At 40.4% G+C, this 22,425-nt stretch overlaps 1 protein-coding gene across 3 annotated transcripts in view; it reads right to left on the bottom strand.

The window, feature by feature from the left end:
• Positions 1-4,853: 4,853 nt before the first annotated feature.
• KDM4D (lysine demethylase 4D) overlaps positions 4,854-22,425 on the bottom strand; it is a 34,553-nt gene continuing 16,981 nt past the window's right edge. For all 3 annotated transcript variants that reach the window (XM_045483569.1, XM_045483570.1, XM_045483568.1), the window contains one exon: positions 4,854-7,358. In XM_045483569.1, the coding sequence (XP_045339525.1) occupies positions 5,431-7,014 (1,584 nt within the window). In that variant the 5' untranslated portion in view covers positions 7,015-7,358 and the 3' untranslated portion in view covers positions 4,854-5,430. The remainder of the gene's footprint in view (positions 7,359-22,425) is intronic.

Genomic DNA, 22,425 nt, shown 5'->3' on the forward strand with positions numbered 1-22,425 from the left:
ACAGATCTAGCAAGTGATGGAGTCAGATATTCAAAGAATCTCTGAGATTATTCCTTGAAAGAGGACAAAGAAGGCTGACTTCTCCACTATGAGGCTGTGATAGTTGAGTTGCAATGAACAAACACATCTGTAGATGAGATAGATGAAGCCAGACACGCATACTGTGTTACTGGGAATCTCTATGTAATGGGGACGGAACACCAAACTGGGGGTGGGGGAGAATAGACTATTTTTGAGAGAAAAAAAAAAATAGTAGAGCTCTACCTCACACCACTTACATAAATTTGAGGTGGATTGCAGGCTGAAGATTCAAAACAGAGCTTGACGACTAATAGAATACATACTGAAGAATTTGTCTTTTTGAACTCAGGGTGGAAAAAAAGGCCTTAAAGAACCAAAAACACCATGGTGGCAATGTCTGATATACTTAACTCATTCCAATGTAATGACTCTGATGGTTAGTTTTATGCATGGACTTGATTGGGCTCAGAGCTGCCCACAGTAGCTGCTAAAGAAATTATTCCTGGGTGTGTCTGCGTGGGTGTCTCAGGAAGAGATTAGCATTTGCATCAGTAAACCGAGTAAAGATCACTTTCAGCCATACAGGTGAGCTGATCCAAGTCATCAAGTGCTGGAACAGAATGAAAGAAGAAAGGCCAATGCAGCCTCTCGGTTTGAGCTGACACAGCGTCTTTGCCTGCCCTGGGACATCAGACGTAGGGCCTCTGGTTCCCAGGTGTTTGGCCTGTGAAAATTGGTGGTGGAGAACCTCACCAAAGTGGAGCCGGGAGCTTTTGGCAGGGGGAGCTCTCATGTCAATTATGGACCCAACAGGAAGAGACAGACTCAACCTTACGTGGACTTGATCTTGCAGGTGGCTACTACTGGATAATAGCTGGAGGAAGAGGTGCTTTCCTCATCTCGGGCAACAGCTCAGCCAATGAAAAACCAGCACATTTGAAACTCCCACTTCACTGCAGTGGACATTTAATTTAAAAGAGCCTTCCCAACTTACCCCTGGTCTCCTTAAAAAAGCATATCTGTCCTTTGTTCCCCGGACTCGCGTACAGTTTTGCCCCAGCTTTTTTGTCTCACCCTGTGATTCTCCTTGTTCAGAATAAACCCATCTTTTGCTGGTAATTTTTTTTTAAATTTTTTAACATTTTTTAATTTGTTTTGAGATAAGAGTGGAGCATGAACAGAAGGGAACAGAGAGAGAGAGAGAGAAAGAGAGAATTCCCAGCAGGCTCCGTGCTGTTGGCGAAGAGCCAGACATGGGGCTCCTTCTCAGCACAGCGAGATCACAACCTGAGCAGAAGTCAAGAGTTAGATGCTTAACCAAATGAGCCACCCAGGGGCCCTTACTGGTTTTTTTTTTTTTTACTTTTAAGTGTGATGGGACCCAGACTCAGACTTCTACCATTGGCTCCCAGATTCTCAGGCCATTGGACTCATGCTGAGTTACATCACCATATTTCTGGTTGTCAGGCTTGCAGAACATTAATCTAGAAAATCACTGGATTTCATGGCCTCTGCAACCATGTGAACGAATTCCTATAATAAGAGCTCCTCTTATATGTATCTCTATATATTCTATTGGTTCAGTTTACCTTTAGAACCCTAATTCAATGATATAAAAACAATTAAAATTACATTCTAGGAGATTGTCAGATTGTCATCATGCCAAAAAAAAAAAAACAAAAAACAAAAAAAACAAACCACCAACCCCACAATGAATTAGTATCCTGAATATCACAAAACCTCCACAAAGGCAAAAAACAAACAAACAAAAAACTACAAAAAAACAAAACAAAACAATCCCCTAGCCCGCAAAAGAGGGCAAAACCTCAGATTAGGCAATATTTACAAATTATATCCAAATGGCTAGTATGAAAATATGTGCAGAGTTCCTAGCAATCAGGCAAACACAATGAGATTCTAGTTTTTACTCAGTTATATTAGGAGGCATAAATGCATGTGATTTTTAAGAATGGGCCAAGATGTAGAGAAGCTAGAACTCCCTCACTGCTAGTGGAGATATAAATTGGAAGCCAATCTGATTGTTCCACGAAAGTTGAAAATGATCATTAAATACAACATAGTATTTCTATTTCTTTATACAAAGCTGTTCAGGAAAGCGTTGTTTGAATTCACAAAGATTTGGAAATAATCCTGTTGTCCATCAGAAGGGGAGTGGATAAGATAAAAATTGACAACAGATCTCATTTAATTTGTTGGACTAAGACCTATATAAAGCAATGTCTTCAGAGCTTGTAAATGTAATATTGAATTTTTAAAACCTAACGGGGGGTGCCTGGGTGGCTCAGTGGGTTAAACATCTGACTTCAGCTCAGGTCATGATCTCGCAGTCTGTGGGTTCGAGTCCCACATCGGGCTCTGTGCTGACAGCTCAGAGCCTGGAGCCTGCTTAGGATTCCATGTCTCCCTCTCTCTCTGCCCCTCGCCCGCTCGTGCTCTGCCTCTGTCTCTCAAAAATGAATAAACGTTAAAAAAAATAAAAAATAAAAACGTAATGGGATAAGTTGATAAGACCACGCACACCATATTACCTGTGGCCGCATATACTTTTGTCTATAAACTTGAATATACACTGAATTCACCATTGTTCTCTCTCACAGGTTAAGAAATGTCTAGAAGAGATCATGGCAGTGAGAACAAAAGTGGCAATTTATGTAATTGTTATGATAAATGCCCCTTGCTTTACCAAGATTGAGCATAGGAAAACCTTAGTGGACACGAGAGACAGCTGGAGATGGGTGTCTTTTACTGAGAAGAGTAGTCAACACTGAGTGTCTACACTGAGGGTGTCACCACGAAATGAAATAGGATTGTGAATAAAACTGCTTGCAGAAGCCCCTTCAATACCACCCTCGGCTCCCAGTCCTTTCAAGAAGACTAGTTTAGGGGCACTTGGGTGGTTCGGTCAGTTGAGCGTCAGTCTGTTTATTTTGGCTCAGGTCATGATCTCATGGTTCCTAAGATCGAGTCCCGTGTCCACTCTGCACCGACAGCTTTGATCTTGCTTGAGATTCGCTCTCTCACTCTCTGCCCCTTCTCTTCTCTTGCTCTCTCTCTCAAACAAACATTAAAAAGCTTAGAAAAGTTTATTGAGTACGCTGAACAACATTCTTAATATTTCTTGTCCTTATTGAGCAAGGCAAATTAAAACAAATATGTGAAAATAACTGGCTGAAAACAGAGGAATGCCAATGGGAACGATATTTTCTGGAAATCAGCTTTGTTTCTTCCCCTTTAAGACCCAACCCTTTTTTGAGCTTATGCTAAGCTGCCCGGGACATCTATCTGCCAGAGAAGAGTTTGTAAGATTCCTGAAACATAATGAGAATCTCAATTCCTAACATTTAAAATAGGAACATGAGCCAGGGATTGCCCTTGAAATTTTCAGAATTCTTGCATTCCCCTACACTGCTGTATCCACAACTGATCTCAACTGAAGGACCAAAAAAACCCCCTCAAGCTCTCAGTAATGCGTTACACCAAAGTGTCTTCGTTGCTTATGTAAGATACGCTGTGGGTCCAGTTGCTCTCTAGGGCTGCTCTCTTCCAGATGCTTCCAGTCCGCTTCCATCCGGGGCTTCCACCCCCACTCCCCCGTCACCCGCTGTACCAGGTGTCCCTGAGCTCAGCTTCCCAAGCCCAGCATTCCAGAGTCTACTTCCATTTCCTGTCACATTAGGAAAGACCAAGGTGCCCAGCTGCATGGTGTAGAATGAGACACACGTTCCTGCATCAGAATTCCCACCCAACACTATGTCTTCATTACTCTTGCCTTCGGGGGTACATGGGGCTTCCAATGCCAGAGCTTTCGTGATGTTCTTAGGGGAGAGCTGGAGGGAGGGGAGAGGCGCTTTGCTTCTCTGAAATGTTTCCTTCTGTACCCAACCCTCACTTGCAATTTCCAAGACTGATTCTGAGTTGTTCCACTTGTGTGTATTTTCAATTCTGACATCGAAATAACCATTGACTCTCACCACTATTGTTTGGACTTTCTAACTACTCCTGCCCCCACATTGTCACACCACAACTCAGTTTGCTGCTTAAATCCATAAATCCCAGCATGTCAAGGGCTGTGTCAAACTTCCAATGCCTTCTCCTGTCAAGGTGAAAAAACCCTGATACTTTACATGAGCTACAAGGGCCTCATATCCTACACCTTGCCTCTCTCTTTCTTCCTCTGTATGCCCAGACACAAATGAGCTTCCTCTCCATTCCTGAGAAAACAGAAGTTCCATGTTGGGTCTATTCCACTTACTGTTTCCTCTAAGTGGAAATCAGCTCTGGATGCAGCTTCCTTTTTGTTAGTTGGGTCTTGGCAGAGGTCTCCTGCTCAATGAAACTCTCCGTGATTCCTCCAACCTAGGCCAGCCCTGCCCAGTGTGTTCCAGCATCCCACCCCTTTCCTGTCTTCACAGCACATGTTAACAAGTAGAATTCTCTTGTCCATTTCTTTGTGCACATGTCTCCTGGGATGAGTCAATGAATGGGCCATGCAAAGTATTGAAAATGCAGTGCAGACTTGGGGAGAAGGTCTTGGGATGGGGCACTTTGGTCCCCTGCATGCTCGCCTCCCAGCAGCTGTGGTCCTACTGCCCAGAAAAGTACCAGGTGACTTCCACCAAGTCACCCTTAAGATAGGGCTGCAAGCCGAATCCCCTCACCCACCCGGTCAGCTCATACCCAATAACCATCTGCCAAATTGCTTCCTCATCAACATCACGCAATGCAGCCAGCCAACAAAAATCAGCCTTGCTTGAAATGTTCTGATATAATTATCAAGAAAAGTGCAGAAAAGAATAACCTCAACCCCTCAATTATTTGAATGCACAATATTTATTAGAAACAAATTTTAGATTTTAACATTGTGGTTACCTTTAATACATTTGTGAACAAATACTGGCCATAACACATTTTGAATACATCCAAGACTCAGAAAGATCATAAATTATGTTCTGAGTCTCTACTGACCCATTTGGTCAAAACGGCCTTGTTTTGCAAGAAAGGGGGGAAGGGGTAGGGTTGGAGAAAAGGCAGGGAGATTGGAGGAGAATCAAAACCCGGAAGCATTGGCCCAGAGGAGTCTGGGGAAGATTATGCTCTCATGACCTCAGCAGGACCTAGCTTACAGAGACACAAGAGTGTCTAGTGGATGAAACCTCAGTTGGCAACACAGGAATTAGCAGTGTCCAAAGACACTCCAGAGTCTGGCAGGAAGAACAAACTATGGCGAACATGATAAAGAACATGGACTCAACGCATCAGTGGCAACATCACTGGCCTCTGAAGACCAGTAGTAACTGGCAGGCTGGCCCAAAGCTCTGATGTAAATGTGGTGGGTCTCAAGGAGCCTCCACACACAAGAGCAGTAGGTTACAACATTATCCCCTGGGCTTAGGGGAAAAGGGCACAACTGTACCCAGAAGCCTCCGCAGGTTGCTGGAGCCCAGGGCTCAGTGGTACAGGGTTGTCCACTGAGGGTTCATCCACAGGACCGGGCAGAGCCTCAGGGTACTGGGCTGTGTGTGTTGTTCCCACCGAGAGACGCCTCTTGGCCCGGGCCTGGATGCTGGGCCCCGGGGCCCCTTGTTCCCGAGGACGAGGACGACGACCAGGACCACATCTGCCCATTGAGGGATGAACATCTCGGGCAGAGGGAATCGGGGTCGGTGGTCGGGTGGGGCCAGCCTCCTGGGAAGTGCAGGCGGGGACAAGCCCAGACTGGGCATCAGAGGAAGAACTCTGGGCCGGCAAGGAGCGTGGGGAGGCCAGGCACATTGGGGTGCGACGGCCAGTCCCACCACTAGCGGCCACAGGCCAAGGGGTGCGCGTGGCCCGGCGGGGTGGGAGGTGCCTCAGGCCCAGCAGGGCTCTCCGGGGAGCTTGGGCCACCCTCCAGGCGCTGAGCTCCCCCTTGTCTGGCGAGGTGGGCTCCGTGTGGTCCACAACAGCCCGGTCCTGCCCGCGCTTCCACAGCTCATAGCGCTCAGGCTGCAGGATGCGCACGAAGGCGTCCATGGAGAAGGTGACCCTGGCCTCCCCGCAGCTGCACTGAGACGCCACTTTGCCATAATCGATCCATCGCGGGGTGGCGAAGTTGATGGCTTCTGCGCAGTTGAAGCCGTGGTTGAAGCCAGAGTGGTAGCCATAGGGAAACGTCACCATGAACTCGCCAGCCTCCTGAGTGATCCGATTGAAGGGGATCCCGTTGTCCTTGAGGACCGTGGGCGAGATGAGAGCCACCTTGTGCCGCAGAAAGGCGTCACAGGCGCGGGCACTGCCCGGGAACAGCTCGGTGGCCAGGCGCTCCAGGCGCCGGCCGTGCTCCGGGGGCACCGCGTACCAGGTTTTGGGCTCCCCGAAGTGCAGGTAGTTGATGCTGTAAAGGTCCATGTCCTCCGTGTGCCAGGCGAAGGTGGTCTTCCACATGCCAAAGTACAGGTAGGGCGTGTTGACGCCCTCGATGACCACGCCGCACTCCTGCTCCAGCAGGTCCTGGATGGTTCCCAGGTGGCCAAGGTTCCACTGTTGAGTGTTTTCCGCAAACAAGGAGCCGCTGATGTCAGCGCCATAAATCGGAGAATCGTACAGGCGGGTTTTCCAATACTTTCGCTCCAAATCCTCAAAATCCGAGTGTGGCGGAGTCCGATACTTTCCGCTGTTTGCCAGTTGGCGATACTCCGCCACTGTCATGGCTTTCTTCTTTTTATGGTATTGAGTAAACACACCTGCCCGCCCGGAGACCACCTGCTGGAGGGGAGTTGCTATTAAGATGTCACTGATATCATCATAGGTCTGCCTGGCTTTCCATTCCTTGGGGGGAATCACCTTGGCCAGGCCTGCACGGTGTGCGCCTTCGGATTCCATGTATGCAATGTATTTATCAAAGTCATTAAATTCTTCTTTGGTTGGATGAAATATCATTATGGTACAATTTGGGTTCTGAGCAAAGGTGGCCTTAGACTTCATGGTTTTCATTAATAAGCACCAAAGCCCAAACTTTTTAGATATCTTCTGGATATTCGAGGATGCTGGAAAATGCTACTTTTTCAAAAATGAATTTGAGTGTCTGTGTCAGCTGGAAACACTGGTGGACTACTATTACTATGCAAATTAAAGGATAATGTTTGTTAGGCTTGCTGATTCATCAGGGAACAGCACTCGTGGTAGAAAATTTGCCCAGAAATGAGGGTGGCTGTGCCTGCAATTCTGTGATGCTCCTCTGTTGGCACCTGGTTCTGTCCTCTTGAGGTTTGTTGAATCACTCAGTCTTGGGTGGGTATCCTAAAGGTAGTGTCTTCAGGGCAGTGTTTAGACAAAGCCTAAAAGAAAAAATACAAAAATTTTGAAAGTTAATGTAGGAAAAGTATTAGAGAGTTACAGATAAAATACCACCATGGAACATTATTGAACGCTCAAAGAATGGCTAAATATTTTTTTAAGTTTATTTATTTATTTTGACGGGGGGAGTGGGAGGGGCAAAGAGAGAGGGAGAGAGAGAGAGAATCCCAAGCAGGCTCCACTCTGTCCGAGCAGAGCCAGACACGGGGCTTGATCCCACGAACTGTGAGATCATGACCTGAGCTGAAATCAAGAGTCAGATGCTTAACCAACTGAGCCACCCAGGCACCCAAAGGGCTAAAATTTTATTTTATTTTTATTTATTTATTTTTATTTTTTTATATAACTTATTGTCAAGTTAGCTGACATACAGTGCATACGGTGTGCTCTTGGGAGTAGATTCCCACGATTCATCACTTACATAAAACACCCAGTGCTCATCCCAATGAGTGCTCTCCTCAATGCCCATCACCCATTTTTCCCATACCCCCACCCCCACCCCCTTTCACCCTGTTTGTTTTCTGTATTTAAAAGTCTCTTATGGTTTTCTTCCCTCTTCATAACTATATATATTTTTTCTTTCCCTTCCCCCAGTCTTCTGTTAAGTTTCTTAACTTCCACATAGGAGTGAAAACATATGATATCTGTCTTTCTCTGACTGACTTATTTCACTTAGCATAATACACTCTAGTTCCTTTCATGTTGTTGCAAATGGCAAGATTTCATTCTTTTTCGTTGCTGAGTAGTACTCCATTTTATATATATACCACATAAAAGGCTAAAATTTTATAAGATGATAAAACAAGAGGTGGTGTGGATGTGGAACAATGGGAATTGTCATACTCTGATAAAGATAATGGAAATCATTACACTCACCTTGGAAAACTATTTGGATAGTATGTACTAATAAAACTGAGCATATGCATGTGTAAAATTGAACACATACATGTGCATACATGTGGAAACATGCCTAGGTAACATGCATGACTCTGCACTAAAAGGTACCTCTGAGAACGTTCATTAACAAAATTACTTCTAGTAGCCAAATACTGGAAACAACCTAAATACCCATCAACTGTGAATGGATGAACATTATGGTATATTCATACAGTCGAATATAATATAGAATAACGATAAACAAAACCACATAGAAACATAAAAAATAATTTTATAAACATCATACTGAGCAACATAATCCATGATTCCATTTTTTTTTTTTTAATTTTTTTTTTTTCAACGTTTATTTATTTTTGGGACAGAGAGAGACAGAGCATGAATGGGGGAGGGACAGAGAGAGAGGGAGACACAGAATCGGAAACAGGCTCCAGGCTCTGAGCCATCAGCCCAGAGCCTGATGCGGGGCTCGAACTCACGGACCGCGAGATCGTGACCTGGCTGAAGTCGGACGCTTAACCGACTGCGCCACCCAGGCACCCCCTTTAAATTTTTTTTTTTAATTTTTTTTTTCATGATTCCATTTTTATAAAGATAAAAATGAGGGGCACCTGGGTGGCTCAGTCGGTGAACCATCCAACTCTTGGTTTCAGCTCAGGTCATGATCTCACAGTTCATGAGTTTGAGCCCCACATCAGACTCTGTGCTGTCAGTGTAGAGCCTGCTTGCGATTCTCTTTCTCCCTCTCTCTCTGGCCCTCCCCCACTTGCTCTCTCTCTTTCTTTCTCAAAACAAATAAAAAAACTTAAAGATAAAAATGAGGCAAAGTTAGCTATATTAGATGTCAGAGTAGTAGTTACCTTTGAGAAAGAGAGAGATTGTGAGTGGGGCATAAGGAAGCCTCTGAAGAAATATTCTTAACCTAGGGCTGGTTACACAGCCATCAGAAGAGCTAATTGTGATAATTCATCAAGCTATGATGATTTTCACAAATTTCCATATGTTTATCAAAAAATAGACTTTAAGTGCAGCTCAGCCATAATGGGGGGTGCATGCAGCCCACATAGTATACATCTCTGAAGTGCTTGGTTCTGGTGAACAGGGAGCATTGTGCTGTAAGGCACCTAAGGACCTCTTCTTTATAGAGCCTCAACTTTCCAAGATCAGGACACATAGCTGACTTTCTTCATACATAGAAACAGACACTGAGAGCTTGACAAAATAAGAAGACAGAGGAATATGTTCAAAAAAAGAACAGGACAAAACCATAGCAAGAGAACTAAATAAAACTGAGATAAGCAATATGCCTGATAAAAATTCAAAGTAATGGTCATAAACATACTTATGGACTCAGTAAAACCTTAAACAAAGAGAGAAAATATAAAAAAGAACCAATCTGAGATAAAGAACTCAATAACTGAGAGAAAAAATACACTGGAAGAAATCGATAGCAGATTAGAGGAGGTGGAAGAACAGACTAGCACTTGGAAGACAGGGTAATGGTAAGCAATCAAGTTGAATAGAAAAAAGAAAACAAGCATAATAAAACATGAGAATCAGTTAAGGAAACTTGGTGACATCCTCAAAGGTAACAACATTTGCATTATGGGGATCTCAGAAAAAGAGAGAGAGAGAATGGGGCAGAAAATTAATTTGAATAAGTGAAAACATCCCTAATCTGGGGAAGGGAACAGACATCTAGATCCAGGAAGCACGGAGAGTCCCCAACAAAATTAACCCAAAGGGGTCCACACCAAGACACATAATAATTAAAATGGCAAAATGTAGTGATAAAGAGAGAATTTCAAAAGCAGCCAGAGAAAAGAGTTACATACAAGGAAAACCCCATAAGGCTACCAGCTAATTTTTCAGCAGAAACTTTACAGGCCAGAAGAGAGTGGCAAGATATATTCAAAGTACTGAAAGAAAGAAACCTGCAACTAAGAATACTTTACTCAGCTTTATTATCATTCAGAATAAAAGGAGAGACAAAGAGTTTCCCAGACAAACAAAAGTTAGAGGGCTCATCACCACTAAAGCAGCCTGATGAGAAACATTAAAGGGAATTCTTTGAGTGGAAAGAAAATACCATAATCAGGAATAAGAAAATTATGAAAGGAAAAATTTTCATAGGCAAATGCAAACATAATAAAGTAGTAGATTAATCATTTATAAAACCATAATGGAGGCTAAACCACAAAAGCAGTAAAATCAACAAAATCTATAAAAATCAGTCAAGGGATTCACAAAATAAAAGGATATAAAGTATGACCTCTTATACATAAAACATGGGGTGGGGGAATAAAAATTTTATAATGAGTTCAAACGTAAATGACCTGATATAGACTGCTATATGCATAAGATGTTACATCTGAACCTAATGGTAACCAAAAATCAAAACCTGTAATAGATACATAAAAAATAAAGAGAAAGGAAACCAATCACATCAAGCCATCAAACCACAAGGGAACAGAACAAGGAAAGAAGGAACAGAGAAGAACTACAAAAACAAACATAAAATAAGTAGCAAAATGGCAATAAGTACATAACTATCATAATTACTTTAAATGTAAATGAACTGAATGCTCTAATTAAAAAACATAGGGTGACTAAATGGATAAAAAAGCAAGACCCATCTATATGCTGCTACAAGAGACTCACTTCAGATCTAGACACATGCAGATTGAAACTGAAGGGATGGAAAAACATTTACCATGCAAATGGAAGTGGAAAGAAAGCTGTGGTAGCAATATTTACATTGGACAAACTATACTTTAAAACAAAGTCTATAATAAGAGACAAAGAAGGATACTACATAATGACAAAAGGAACAATCCAACAAGAAGCTATAACGACTGTAAATATACACCCAATATGGGAGCAACTAAGTACATAAAACAACTATTGATTGACATGAAGGAAGAAATTGACACTAATACAATAATAGTAGGGGACTTTAATGCCCACTTATATCAATGGATGGATCATCCAGACAGAAAATCAACAAGGAAAGAGTGGCTTTGAATGACACATTGGACCAGATACATCTAACAGATATATTCAGAGCATTCTATCCTGAAATAGTGGAATACACATTCTTTTCAAGTGCATATGGAAATTCTCCAGAAGAGATCACATTAGGCCACAAAACAAGTCTCAATAAATTTAAAGAAGTTGTAATCATATCATGCATCTTTTCTGACCACAACAGTATGAAACTAGAAATCAAGAAAATCTGGAAAGAATTAAAATACATGAAGGTTAAATAACATACTATTAAACAATAAATGGGTCAACCAAGAAATCAAAGAGGATATCAAAAAATACATGGAGACAGGGGATCCTGAGTGGCTCAGTTGGTTAAGTGTCTGACTTCAGCTCAGGTCATGATCTCACAGTTTGTGAGTTCAAGCCTCGCATCGGGCTCTGTACTGACAGCTCGGAGACTGGAGCCTGCTTTGTATTCTCTCTCTGCCCCTCACTTGCTCTCTCACTCTCTCTTTCTCTCAAAAATAAACATTAAAAAGTAAAAAATAAAAAATGAAAAACTACATGGAGACAAATAATGAAAACACAATGGCCCAAAATTTTTAGGATTCAGCAAAACCTGTCCTAAGAGGGAAGTTTATAGCAATACAGGCCTACCTAAAGAAACAAGAAAAATCTCAAACAACCTAATCTTAGACCTAAAGAAGCTAGAAAAAGAAAAACAAACAAAGCCCAAAGCCAATGGAAAAAAGGAAATAGTAAAGATTAGAGCAGAAATAAATGAAACAGAGACTAAAAAAATAAACTGAATAGCACAATGAAACCAGGATAAGATAAACAAAATTGATAAACCTTTAGCCAGACTCATCAAGAAAAAAGAGAGAGGACTCCAATAATTAAAATCAGAAATAAAGGAGATGAAATAACAACTGACATCCCAGAAGTGAAAAGTATTATAAGACAATAGTATGAAAAACTATATGCCAACAAACTGGACAACCTAGAAGAAAATGGATAAATTCTTAGAAATAGATAATCTTCCAAACCTGAATCAGAAAGAAATAGAAAATTGGAACACACCAATTAATAGCAATGAAATTAAATCAGTAATCAAAAAACTTCCAAAAGACACAAGACCAGAACCAGATGGCTTTATAGGTAGATTCTACCAAGCATTTATTTTATTTTTTTAATATATGAAATTTATTGTCAAATTGGTTTCCATACAACACCCAGTGCTCATCCCAAAAGATGCCCTCTTCAATGCCCATCACCTACTCTTCCCTCCCTCCCATCCCCCCATCAACCCTCATTTTGTTCTCAGTTTTTTTTTAATTTTTTTTTTAACGTTTTTATTTATTTTTGAGACAGAGAGAGACACAGCATGAAGGGGGGAGGGGCAGAGAGAGAAGGAGACACAGAATCGGAAGCAGGCTCCAGGCTCTGAGCCATCAGCCCAGAGCCTGACGCGGGGCTCGAACTCACGGACCGCGAAATCGTGACCTGGCTGAAGTCGGACGCTTAACCGACTGCGCCACCCAGGCGCCCCTGTTCTCAGTTTTTAACAGTCTCTTATGCTTTCGCTTTCTCCCACTCTAACCTCATTTTTTTTTTTTCCTTCCCCTCCCCCATGGGCTTCTGTTAAGTTTCTCAGGATCCACATAAGAGTGAAACCATATGGTATCTGTCTTTCTCTGTATGGCTTATTTCACTTAGCATCACACTCTCCAGTTCCATCCATGTTGCTACAAAGGGCCCTATTTCATTCTTTCTCAGTGCCACGTAGTACTCCATTGTGTATATAAACCACAATTTCTTTATCCATTCATCAGTTGATGGACATTTAGGGTTTTTTCCAAAATTTGGCTATTGTTGAGAGTGCTGCTATAAACATTGGGGTACAAGTGCCCCTATGCATCAGTACTCCTGTATCCCTTGGGTAAATTCCTAGCAGTGCTACTGCTGGATCATAGGGTAAGTCTATTTGTAATTTTTTTAAGGAACCCCACTGTTTTCCAGAGTGGCTGCACCAGTTTGCATTCCCACCAACAGTGCAAGAGGGTTCCCGTTTCTCCACATCCTCTCCAGCATCTATAGTCTCCTGATTTGTTCATTTTCTACCAAGCATTTAAAGAAGAGCTGGGGCACCTGGGTAGCTCAGTCAGTTAAGCGTGCAACTCTCAATTTCGGCTCAAGTTGTTATCTAACGGTTTGTGGGACTGAGTCTTACACTGGGATCCATGCTGGCAGCACGATACCCGCTTGGGATTCTGCTCACTCTCTCTCTCTTTCTCTCTCAAAAATAAATAAATAAATTTAAAATAAAAAAACAAATTGAAGTCACAAATGAAAGGATATTCCATGCTCATGGATTGAAAGAACCAATGTTGTTAAAATGTGCACATCACCCAAAGCAATCTACAGATTTAATACAATCCCCATCAAAATACCAACAACATTCTTCACAGAACTAAAACAAATAATCCTCAAATTTGTATGGAACCACAAGAGACTGAATATCTAAAGCCATCTTGAGAAAGAAAAACAAAGCTGGAGGTATCACAATCCCAGATTTCAAGATATACTACAAAGCTATAGTAATCAAAATAGCATGTTATGAGCACAAAAGTAGACACATAGATCAATGGAACAGAAAAGAGATCCCATAAATAAACCCATGTTTCTATACAAAATAGGCAAGAATATGCAATGGGAAAAAGTCTCTTCAACAAAAGGTGTTGGGAAAACTGGATAGCTATAAAAAAAAAGAATGAAACTGAACTACTCTTTTATACCATACACAAAATAAACTCAGAATGAATTAAGGACCTAAATGGGGAGACCTGAAACCATAAATTCTTAGAAGAAAGCATAGACAGTAGTTTCTTTGACATCAGTCATATAAACATTTTTCTATATCTGTCTCCACAGGCAAGGGACACAAAAGCAAAAAAACTATTGGGACTACATCAAAATAAAAAGCTTTTACACAGTCAAGGAAACCACTGACAAAATAAAAAGGCAACCTATAAATGGGAGAAAATATTTGTAAATGATACATGCAATAAGGGGTTAATATCCAAAATACATAGAGAACTTATACAACCCAACACCTAAAACAAAAACTGAAAAAAAAAACCAATCTGATTAAAAAATGGACAAAGACCTGAATAGACATGTTTCCAAAGACAACATACAGATGGCCAACAGACATGAAAATATTCTCAATATCACTAATCATCAGGGAAATGAAAATCAAAACAACAATGAGATAACTCTTTACTTATGTCAGAATGGTTACAATCAAAAAGCGTGGGCAAGGATGTGGAGAAAAAGGAACCCTTTGCGCATTGTTGGTAAGCATGCAATTGGTGCAACCACTGTAGGAAACAGTGTGAAGATTCCTCTAAGATTAAAAATAGAACTACCATATTTTCCAGTCATTCCACTGCTGGGTACTTACCCAAAGAATATGAAAAAACTAACTTGCCAAGACATATGCACCCCAATGTTTATTGAAGTGTTATTTATAATATCTAAGATATGGAAGTAACCCAAGTGTCCATCAATAAATGAAATGGATAAAGAAGAAATAGAATATTACTTAGCCATAAAAAGAATGAGATCTTGCCATTTGTAACAATGTGGATGGACCTAGAGGATATAAAGTGAAATGAGTCAGACAGAGAAAGACAAATACCGTATGATTTCACTCAAATGTGAAATTTAAGAAACAAAACAAATGAACAAACAAAAGAAACAAAGCACTCTTTAAATTTTTTTTTTAATTTTTAAAATTTATTTTAATTCCAGTATAGTTAACATACAGTGTTGTATTAGTTTCACATGTACAATATAGTGATTCAACAATTTCTATACATTATCATGATGAGCACTGGGTAATATATAGAATTGCCAAATTATATTGTATACCTGAATCTAATATAACATTGTATGTTAATTATACCTCAATGAAAAAATAAAAATAAAATAAAGATAGAGTTTAGACATTAAGCTAGCATTAAAGACTACGAGACACATTTCATTACGTTAACAGAAATAAATGAACTAAACACTGAATTGATTAAAGGGGCTAGAAAATAGAGACAAAAGGAAGAGGATTAAAGAAATGACAAGGAATAAAGATGAAATTAATGAAAGATAATACATACACAACCAGTATGAAGACCAAAAATGTTCTTTGAAGAGATTAATAAAAGCAACAAACCGTGAGTATAATTGATCATAAGAGAGAAGACAACAAGCAGTAATAGGAATTAACAGAACACAAATCTAATAATACAGTAGAAAAATTTTAAGAGAATCGTACCAGCATCTTGCTAGCAAAATTTTCAAAAGAGATCAATTTTCTACAGAGAAGTGGCGCAGTCGGTTAAGCGTCCGACTTCAGCCAGGTCACGATCTCGCGGTCCGTGAGTTCGAGCCCCGCGTCGGGCTCTGGGCGATGGCTCAGAGCCTGGAGCCTGTTTCCAATTCTGTGTCTCCCTCTCTCTCTGCCCCTCCCCCGTTCATGCTCTCTCTCTGTCCCAAAAATAAATAAACGTTGAAAAAAAAATTTTTTTTTTAAAAAAAAGAGAAAAAATATCCAAAATGGACCCAAGAAAAACTAGGAAGCATGAACACAGAAGCATAAGAATCTGGTTCCAAGTATGACCCCTAAAAGCCCAAGAGATACATCATATTATAGGTGAATCTAGCAAATTTTTAAGAAAGTTAGCTCTTATTAATGCAAATTCTTTCAGAGAAAAAGTTAGAAAGCCACTCAGATGAGGCTACAATGTCTGATAGCAAAGTAAGAAAACAACAGAAAATTAAAACAACAGAAAATTATGCTATAGGCCATCTTTAAGTTATAAACATAGATGAAAGCTTAAACAGAATGTTATCCAACCAAATAAAGAAACATATTAAAAGAATAATATCTCATGACCAAATAGAATGTATTCCAGGAATATAAGGATGATTCAGTATCTGAAAATCTAATGAAGTAATTCAGAATACTAACAAAGAAAATGAAAACTATCATCATCTTGTAGGTACCGAAAAACTATTTGATGAAATTCAACACTTATTCATGATTTTTAAATTCTTTACTTGTAAACCATTAAAAAATATTTCTATAGTAAGATGAAGGGTTTCAACGTAAAAAATGAACAGCAAGTATCATTCTTAGCAGTGAAATAAAAGAAACATTCTTAAGGAGAAAAAGATGCTAACTACTTCATTGACATTATCTCAAGAGGTCCCTTAATACTGTTTGCTAATCCTTTTATACTCTCCTATTTTCTGTTTACCTGCTCTCCAAATATTCTATTTTATCTTCCCTGTCTTCAAATTTGGGCATGCCTACTCCATTCACTTAGAATCCTTCAAATGTCCTAAGAGTCCCTACATGATCTGGTACCCCACTACCTCTTGATGCTCAGTATCACTGCTTTCTACTCTACCTACCTCTTGCTCTCTCACTTCCAACCACATCCCGGGCTGTGTCTCAGAAAAGCCTGGAGTACGCCTACCTGATGGTCTTTGCAGACAAGCAATTCTCTTACCTCCCTTGAGTTTCAGTTCAAATATCACCTTCTCCGATTGCCTTGTTTTGGATAAAATTAGAGATGGTTTTCTCTCAAGAAAACAGTCTCTCAAGAAAACAACTCCCAACGAAACATGAACTTATATGTCTTTTCAAAATTCTAATCACATTGGCCCCACCCCAAGTCCATCATCCCTAGTCCAATCACCACTGAATCCAATTAGCTATCCAACCACCTCTTCCAACTGAACTCGCAATGTTCTTTGTTTTAGTAAACACCCTCATTTTCAATGTTACCAGCTATAAAGCATGCGTGTTTTGCCTGAATTTTTTTCTTGGAGACTTCTTACAAGAAAATAAAGACGGGAAATGACGGCCAACCCTCAACAAATCTGAAATTGTGTTTAAAAATAAAAATACAAACAATTTGTAAGCTCAAACAGCTTTCTCCACAGCCAGAGCTACTGTGACTGGAGAAACTGCCAAGGACTGAGTAAGGAGGAATGGCTGGAAGATGATATAGAGCAGTTAATGCTGGGCTTTCCAGGTAAACTACCTAGATGTACCTATGGGGGGGGGACAAGTAAGCCTACTCCTATCTTTTTTTTTTTTTTACTGTTTATTTATTTATTTCTATTGAGAGAGAGAGAGAGAGAGAGAGAGAGAGAGAGAAAACGTGAGCACAAGCATTGGCGCATGAGTTGGGGAGGGGCAGAGAGAGAGGGAGAGAGAGAATCCCAGGCAAGATCCACACTCAGTGTGGAGCCCCATGCGGGGCTTAACTTCACGAGTGTCAGATCATGACCTAAGCTGAAATCGAGGCGCTTAACCAACTGAGCCACCCAGATGCCCCTAGCTTACTACTATCTTAAGTTGGTGTTTGAAATCAGAGCAGACCTCCTGGAGATTCTGATTCCACTTGGAGTCACCTTAGAAAATTATTGGAAATTTCTGACTTTTTCTGGACAAACTGCCTGGAAGTTTGCCAGAAACCAAGAGCACAAGCACATTTTGTGGGGTCTGAAGGTTATATAAATTGTAGAACCCTCCTAGGAACAGAAAGATTTCCCTGGGAACACTGACAGGACGGGAAGAAAATAGTATAGGAAAGATAGCACAGTTGTTAGGGAACAAAACATATTAGCATTTGGGTCGGCCCAAAAACTATAGGGAAGAAAAGAAAACCTTGCCAAAGAAATGTGGTGAGGAGGAGCTCCTGGGGAAGAGTCAACCACATTATGGTTAGAGACTGAGGCATTTTATCTCACCCTACAGTCTCCCCAATAAGACTACACAAGATCACCTCAAAATAATAGAAACTCCTCACATCTCCTGTGGTTCCCAAGAGTCTTGGCACCGTAGGTTCTTCCACCTTATTCGAGGTCCATCCAGACAAGAGGAAGCTAGGACGCATGCCCAATCCAATGCCATCCATTCCCCAACAAGGTCACCATAGTTTGGCTTCTTTATTAAACATAAACTCTTTTTCCTTTGGGTCTGGGATCTGAAGCAAAAATAGCCAAGGAAGGGTTTGCTTTCTGTGACCTGGTGGCTTCTGTAAAAGTACCCAAACAAACATATGCTGCAGATTCAAATGCCAATGGCAGAGGCACTTTGAGTAACGGTGGTAGCTCTTGGCACCTCGGCTTCAGATGGACCCTAAGGCACTAAAGAATCTGCAGAGGTGGGATATGGAGGATCAGTACACTCCTCTCCTTTTCCAACTTTAGTGTCCAAGGACGAAAGGAAGGTTATAGCTGGTAAAATAACCTCTCGGTCTTTACAGAACTTATTGCTAATAAATGTGGACGAGGGGACCAGATAATAATCTGGCTCGTCCTTGAGGGAACATGACAAATACAATTAATTTAGACTCTAAATTCTGGGTGGATGTCAAATAACATCTCTCTCTTCTTATTCCAGATATAACTGAGAGCACTCAAGAGTCTCGGGGATAGATGGTTATGAAGCAGCGTCCAAAAATGACCCCAGATGTTTACCCTAGAATGCCTCAACAATAGGCTAGTCCAAACTCCTTCCCCTAGCTGATGGGAAGTGGTTATGTACAGCTTCCCACGGGAATAATGGCTTGCTTCCCGTGGCTAGAGGACTGTACCATCTAAATGGACCCAAGGTCCCCAGCTGCCTCCTAAAGGGCAGGCCCCAAATAGCTAGTATGACATCTAGACTGATTCCCCCAGCAGTCTGTATGTACTGTTCCTGATAAAGTTGCTGCCATTGGAGCCCTATAAGAAGGAAGAACAGGGGAAGGAGCCCCTCCACAAGAACAAAACAAAAGTCATATCCAGCCTGCCTCCTGAACATGAGATGCCTCTCTGTGGAAATGCTAAAGAAAAAGGGGGACTGTGTGCACCTTGGACTTGATGTGTTTCCTTAACTCATACTGTGTAACTTTGAAGTATTTATCCCCAGGCCTTGAAAAACTGGTGGCAGCCCCCACAAGGACTATCCAGCGGGACAAAAAATTTCCCCATGAACAAGGGGCATTCAAAAGATGGGAAGAAAGCAAATAGTAAGGTTCCATCAGGGTTAGGTTTTTCCAGGCAAGTATGTTTCATGCAAAGAGGGACACTGATGGATTAGATTAGGTAGATGGAGTGATGATAATCATGGGCCATCAAATCTATCCTGGCTAAAAAAAGAAATGAGAACAAGAGGGTGGTGATGGAGAATGAAATAGAATTTGACTTGTGGCCTCAGTTTCTCCAGTGGGTCAAACAATCTTGTTAGAACACTAGGAAATGTAAGCTGGAAAGAGAACGGGGATGCTTGAAATGGACTTTTTTTTAACTTAGGTATTTTTTAACCAAGTGTCCATTTTATTGATGTGTTGAAATCCTTTTTACTTTATGCTATGAAATTTCAAACTGTCTGCCTCTACCCACATTATCTCACCCAAATTTCCCTTCCTTCCTTCTCAGTCCTTAAATTCCACCCCTTCTCAAGTACATGAACTTGACCCCTTTTCTTCCTTTATGCCCACCCCCCAAAAAAACACCATCTCTTCTCTCATCTCCTATAGTTCTCTCTTAGCACTTATCCTTCATACTTGATATACTATGAACAGCAAGAGTTACCTTTATTTAGTATCTCATTTTGCCAGGCCTTTTATTAAACACTTCCTCAATAGAGTCTCATTCAAACCTCACAACTGGCCCATGTATGAAGTTGGTGCCATCATTGTCCCCAATTTATGGAGGAGAAAAATTCATATTTAACCCAAGAACTTGTGGTCTCCATCTCCAGAGCTATTTTTGTACTTGTCTTCCATATAAAAGTATTTTGAAAGCATGGTCTGTGTCCTGTTCTTTATTATAGTTTGCAAGGGATCTTGTAATTTCTATATTGTGCACTCCAAAAATTTATTCAAGAAATAATTAAGTGAGGCTATTTGGTATACACCTGCAGCCTCTCTCCTCTTGGTCACATGCTTTTTTCCGGCTCTTCTTTCTCAAGAGGACATACTCCTCTCTGGCTAATCTCTCCCTTTAAACCCCTTCAATCAATACCTCCCACTGTTCCAGGATGGTCAATTACATAATCACTATCACCTTTGCCTTTGTTAAATCTCAGTCACCTGTCTCTTAATTTAAGTTATTGTCCTTTCTCTCACTTTCCTTTCAGTACCTAACATGTCAAAAGCACAAACAGAAACAGTCTTTGTTCACAAACCCACTTCCTCATCTCTCTCACCTTCTGGTTCTGCCCCCACTTCTCCACTGGAATTGATCTTCGTAAATCATCGAATTGCTTCCTCCCAAATGCTATTCCAGGGGTTATACTTTATCTCTCCACATCACTGATTCACAGAGCACCCCCTTCTTCGTCCTAAAACTCTGACCTCTAGGCACTGCTAATTCCTCTTAACTCTGGTTCTTCTTCTTTATCTCCCTGTTTCCACTTCCTCTTCCTACCATACGCAAGTAAACTAGCCTCAAAGCTCCACTCTCTTAAGTGTATTTCTTTCTTTCTTTAAATTCCCCATTTATGTTCATGGCTTTCTTTAGCACTGCACTCTCACTCTTCAAAGATATTATTTATTGTCATAATTTTCTATCATACCGACTTGCTCCTAACCTTTTTCTTCATCTTGGACAGCCCACTGAGCCCCTGAAAATCAACTTTTTTAGTACAAATTGATCATCTTTCTCCTAAAATTAATTTCCTCCTTTAGATGTCTTTATTTCTACAAATGATAATACAGTTACCCTAGTCACTGTCCGCCTCAGACATTAGCCACTGTTTCTGCTGGAAGTATCTAAATTCTGTGTTTAATAAAAGATTCCCTCCTGAATTACAAATTCTACTGACCACTCATTGAAAATAATTTACTACCATGGATTTGATGGTTGAATAAATTCTGTTTATGATACAAGTGACTGAACTTTGTACTATTGGACAGTTATTACTTATAAATATGTATCCTAATTTCAGTACCTTGAACAGTATGCACAGTAAAATATTGGTGAAATTAACAAAGTTCCTTAGATATGTGGCAATGGAATGATTGCACTGTAGGATTTAAATATCTTAAGGTCCTTAACCTGTTATTTCCAAAACTCTTCAGAAAGAATGTTTCACATCCTCACCATTAAGTAACTTTACTTTGGGGGGTGAGGGGAAAGGAAAAACAAACTACTTGTTTGGTAAGCAAAAAAGTGGAGCTCAAGTTTTAATTTACATTTCTTGGAGTACCACTAAGGCTTTTTTTTTTTTTTTTCCTTTCATGAATATGAGCTATTTGCATTTCATCATATGTATTGGTTCATAACCTTTGCCCATTTTCTTAGGACCATTTTAGGGTCCTAGTGCTTTTTCTCATCTACTTATATGAACATTTTACATATTGCCATATGAAAATTTTACATATTAAGCCCTTTATTAGATATGTTCATAGGTTTTTCCCAGTTTCCCACTTCTTTATAGTTCCTTAATTTTATTTAATCTAAAATGTTGACACATATTTCAGTGTTTTAAGGTGAGTCTTTTGCTTTGTAATGTCTTTCACATCTGTTTAAAAAGTTTACTTCCCCTTCAGAGGCAGGTTAAGTAGTATCTTACTTTTTTCCCTTTTATATGTTAATTGTACCTTTAATTCTATATATATATTTTTTTAAGTTAACTTGTTTTATTGTTTTGTGGGGATGATGTGAGGAATAAGGAAGATGTAAATCTAATGCCTGGTCCTTTAAATATGTCCTGTTTGTTGTGTGTTTTCTCTCTTCCTCTCAAGTTTATAGATTTTCTTTATCCCAGTGTTCTTAAATTTTTTTTTCAGTCTCAAAATTCAGGTTCTTTAGTTTAAGGAAAAACTTTTTACTTCTTTGATGACTTCCTCTACTTTTTTCCTCTGTTTATTAACTCCTGTTATTTGGATATCAGGCCTCATGGACTGGACCTTTAACTTTTGTAACTTTTCTTCTCCCAGTTTTCTATCCTTTTATCACTATGCTCTTCTAGAAAAACGTCCTCATCTTTACTTTCCCAAACTCCTTCAGTTGTCTTTTCCATCTTTCTCAAAATTTTAATTTCCAAGGCATTTTTGATCCCTTAGCTTTTTTGTGTGTATGTAGCTTCATGTCCCCCACCCCGTG

This window comes from Leopardus geoffroyi, chromosome D1, assembly GCF_018350155.1.
Source record: "Leopardus geoffroyi isolate Oge1 chromosome D1, O.geoffroyi_Oge1_pat1.0, whole genome shotgun sequence".
Classification (NCBI taxonomy): Eukaryota; Metazoa; Chordata; class Mammalia; order Carnivora; family Felidae; genus Leopardus; species Leopardus geoffroyi.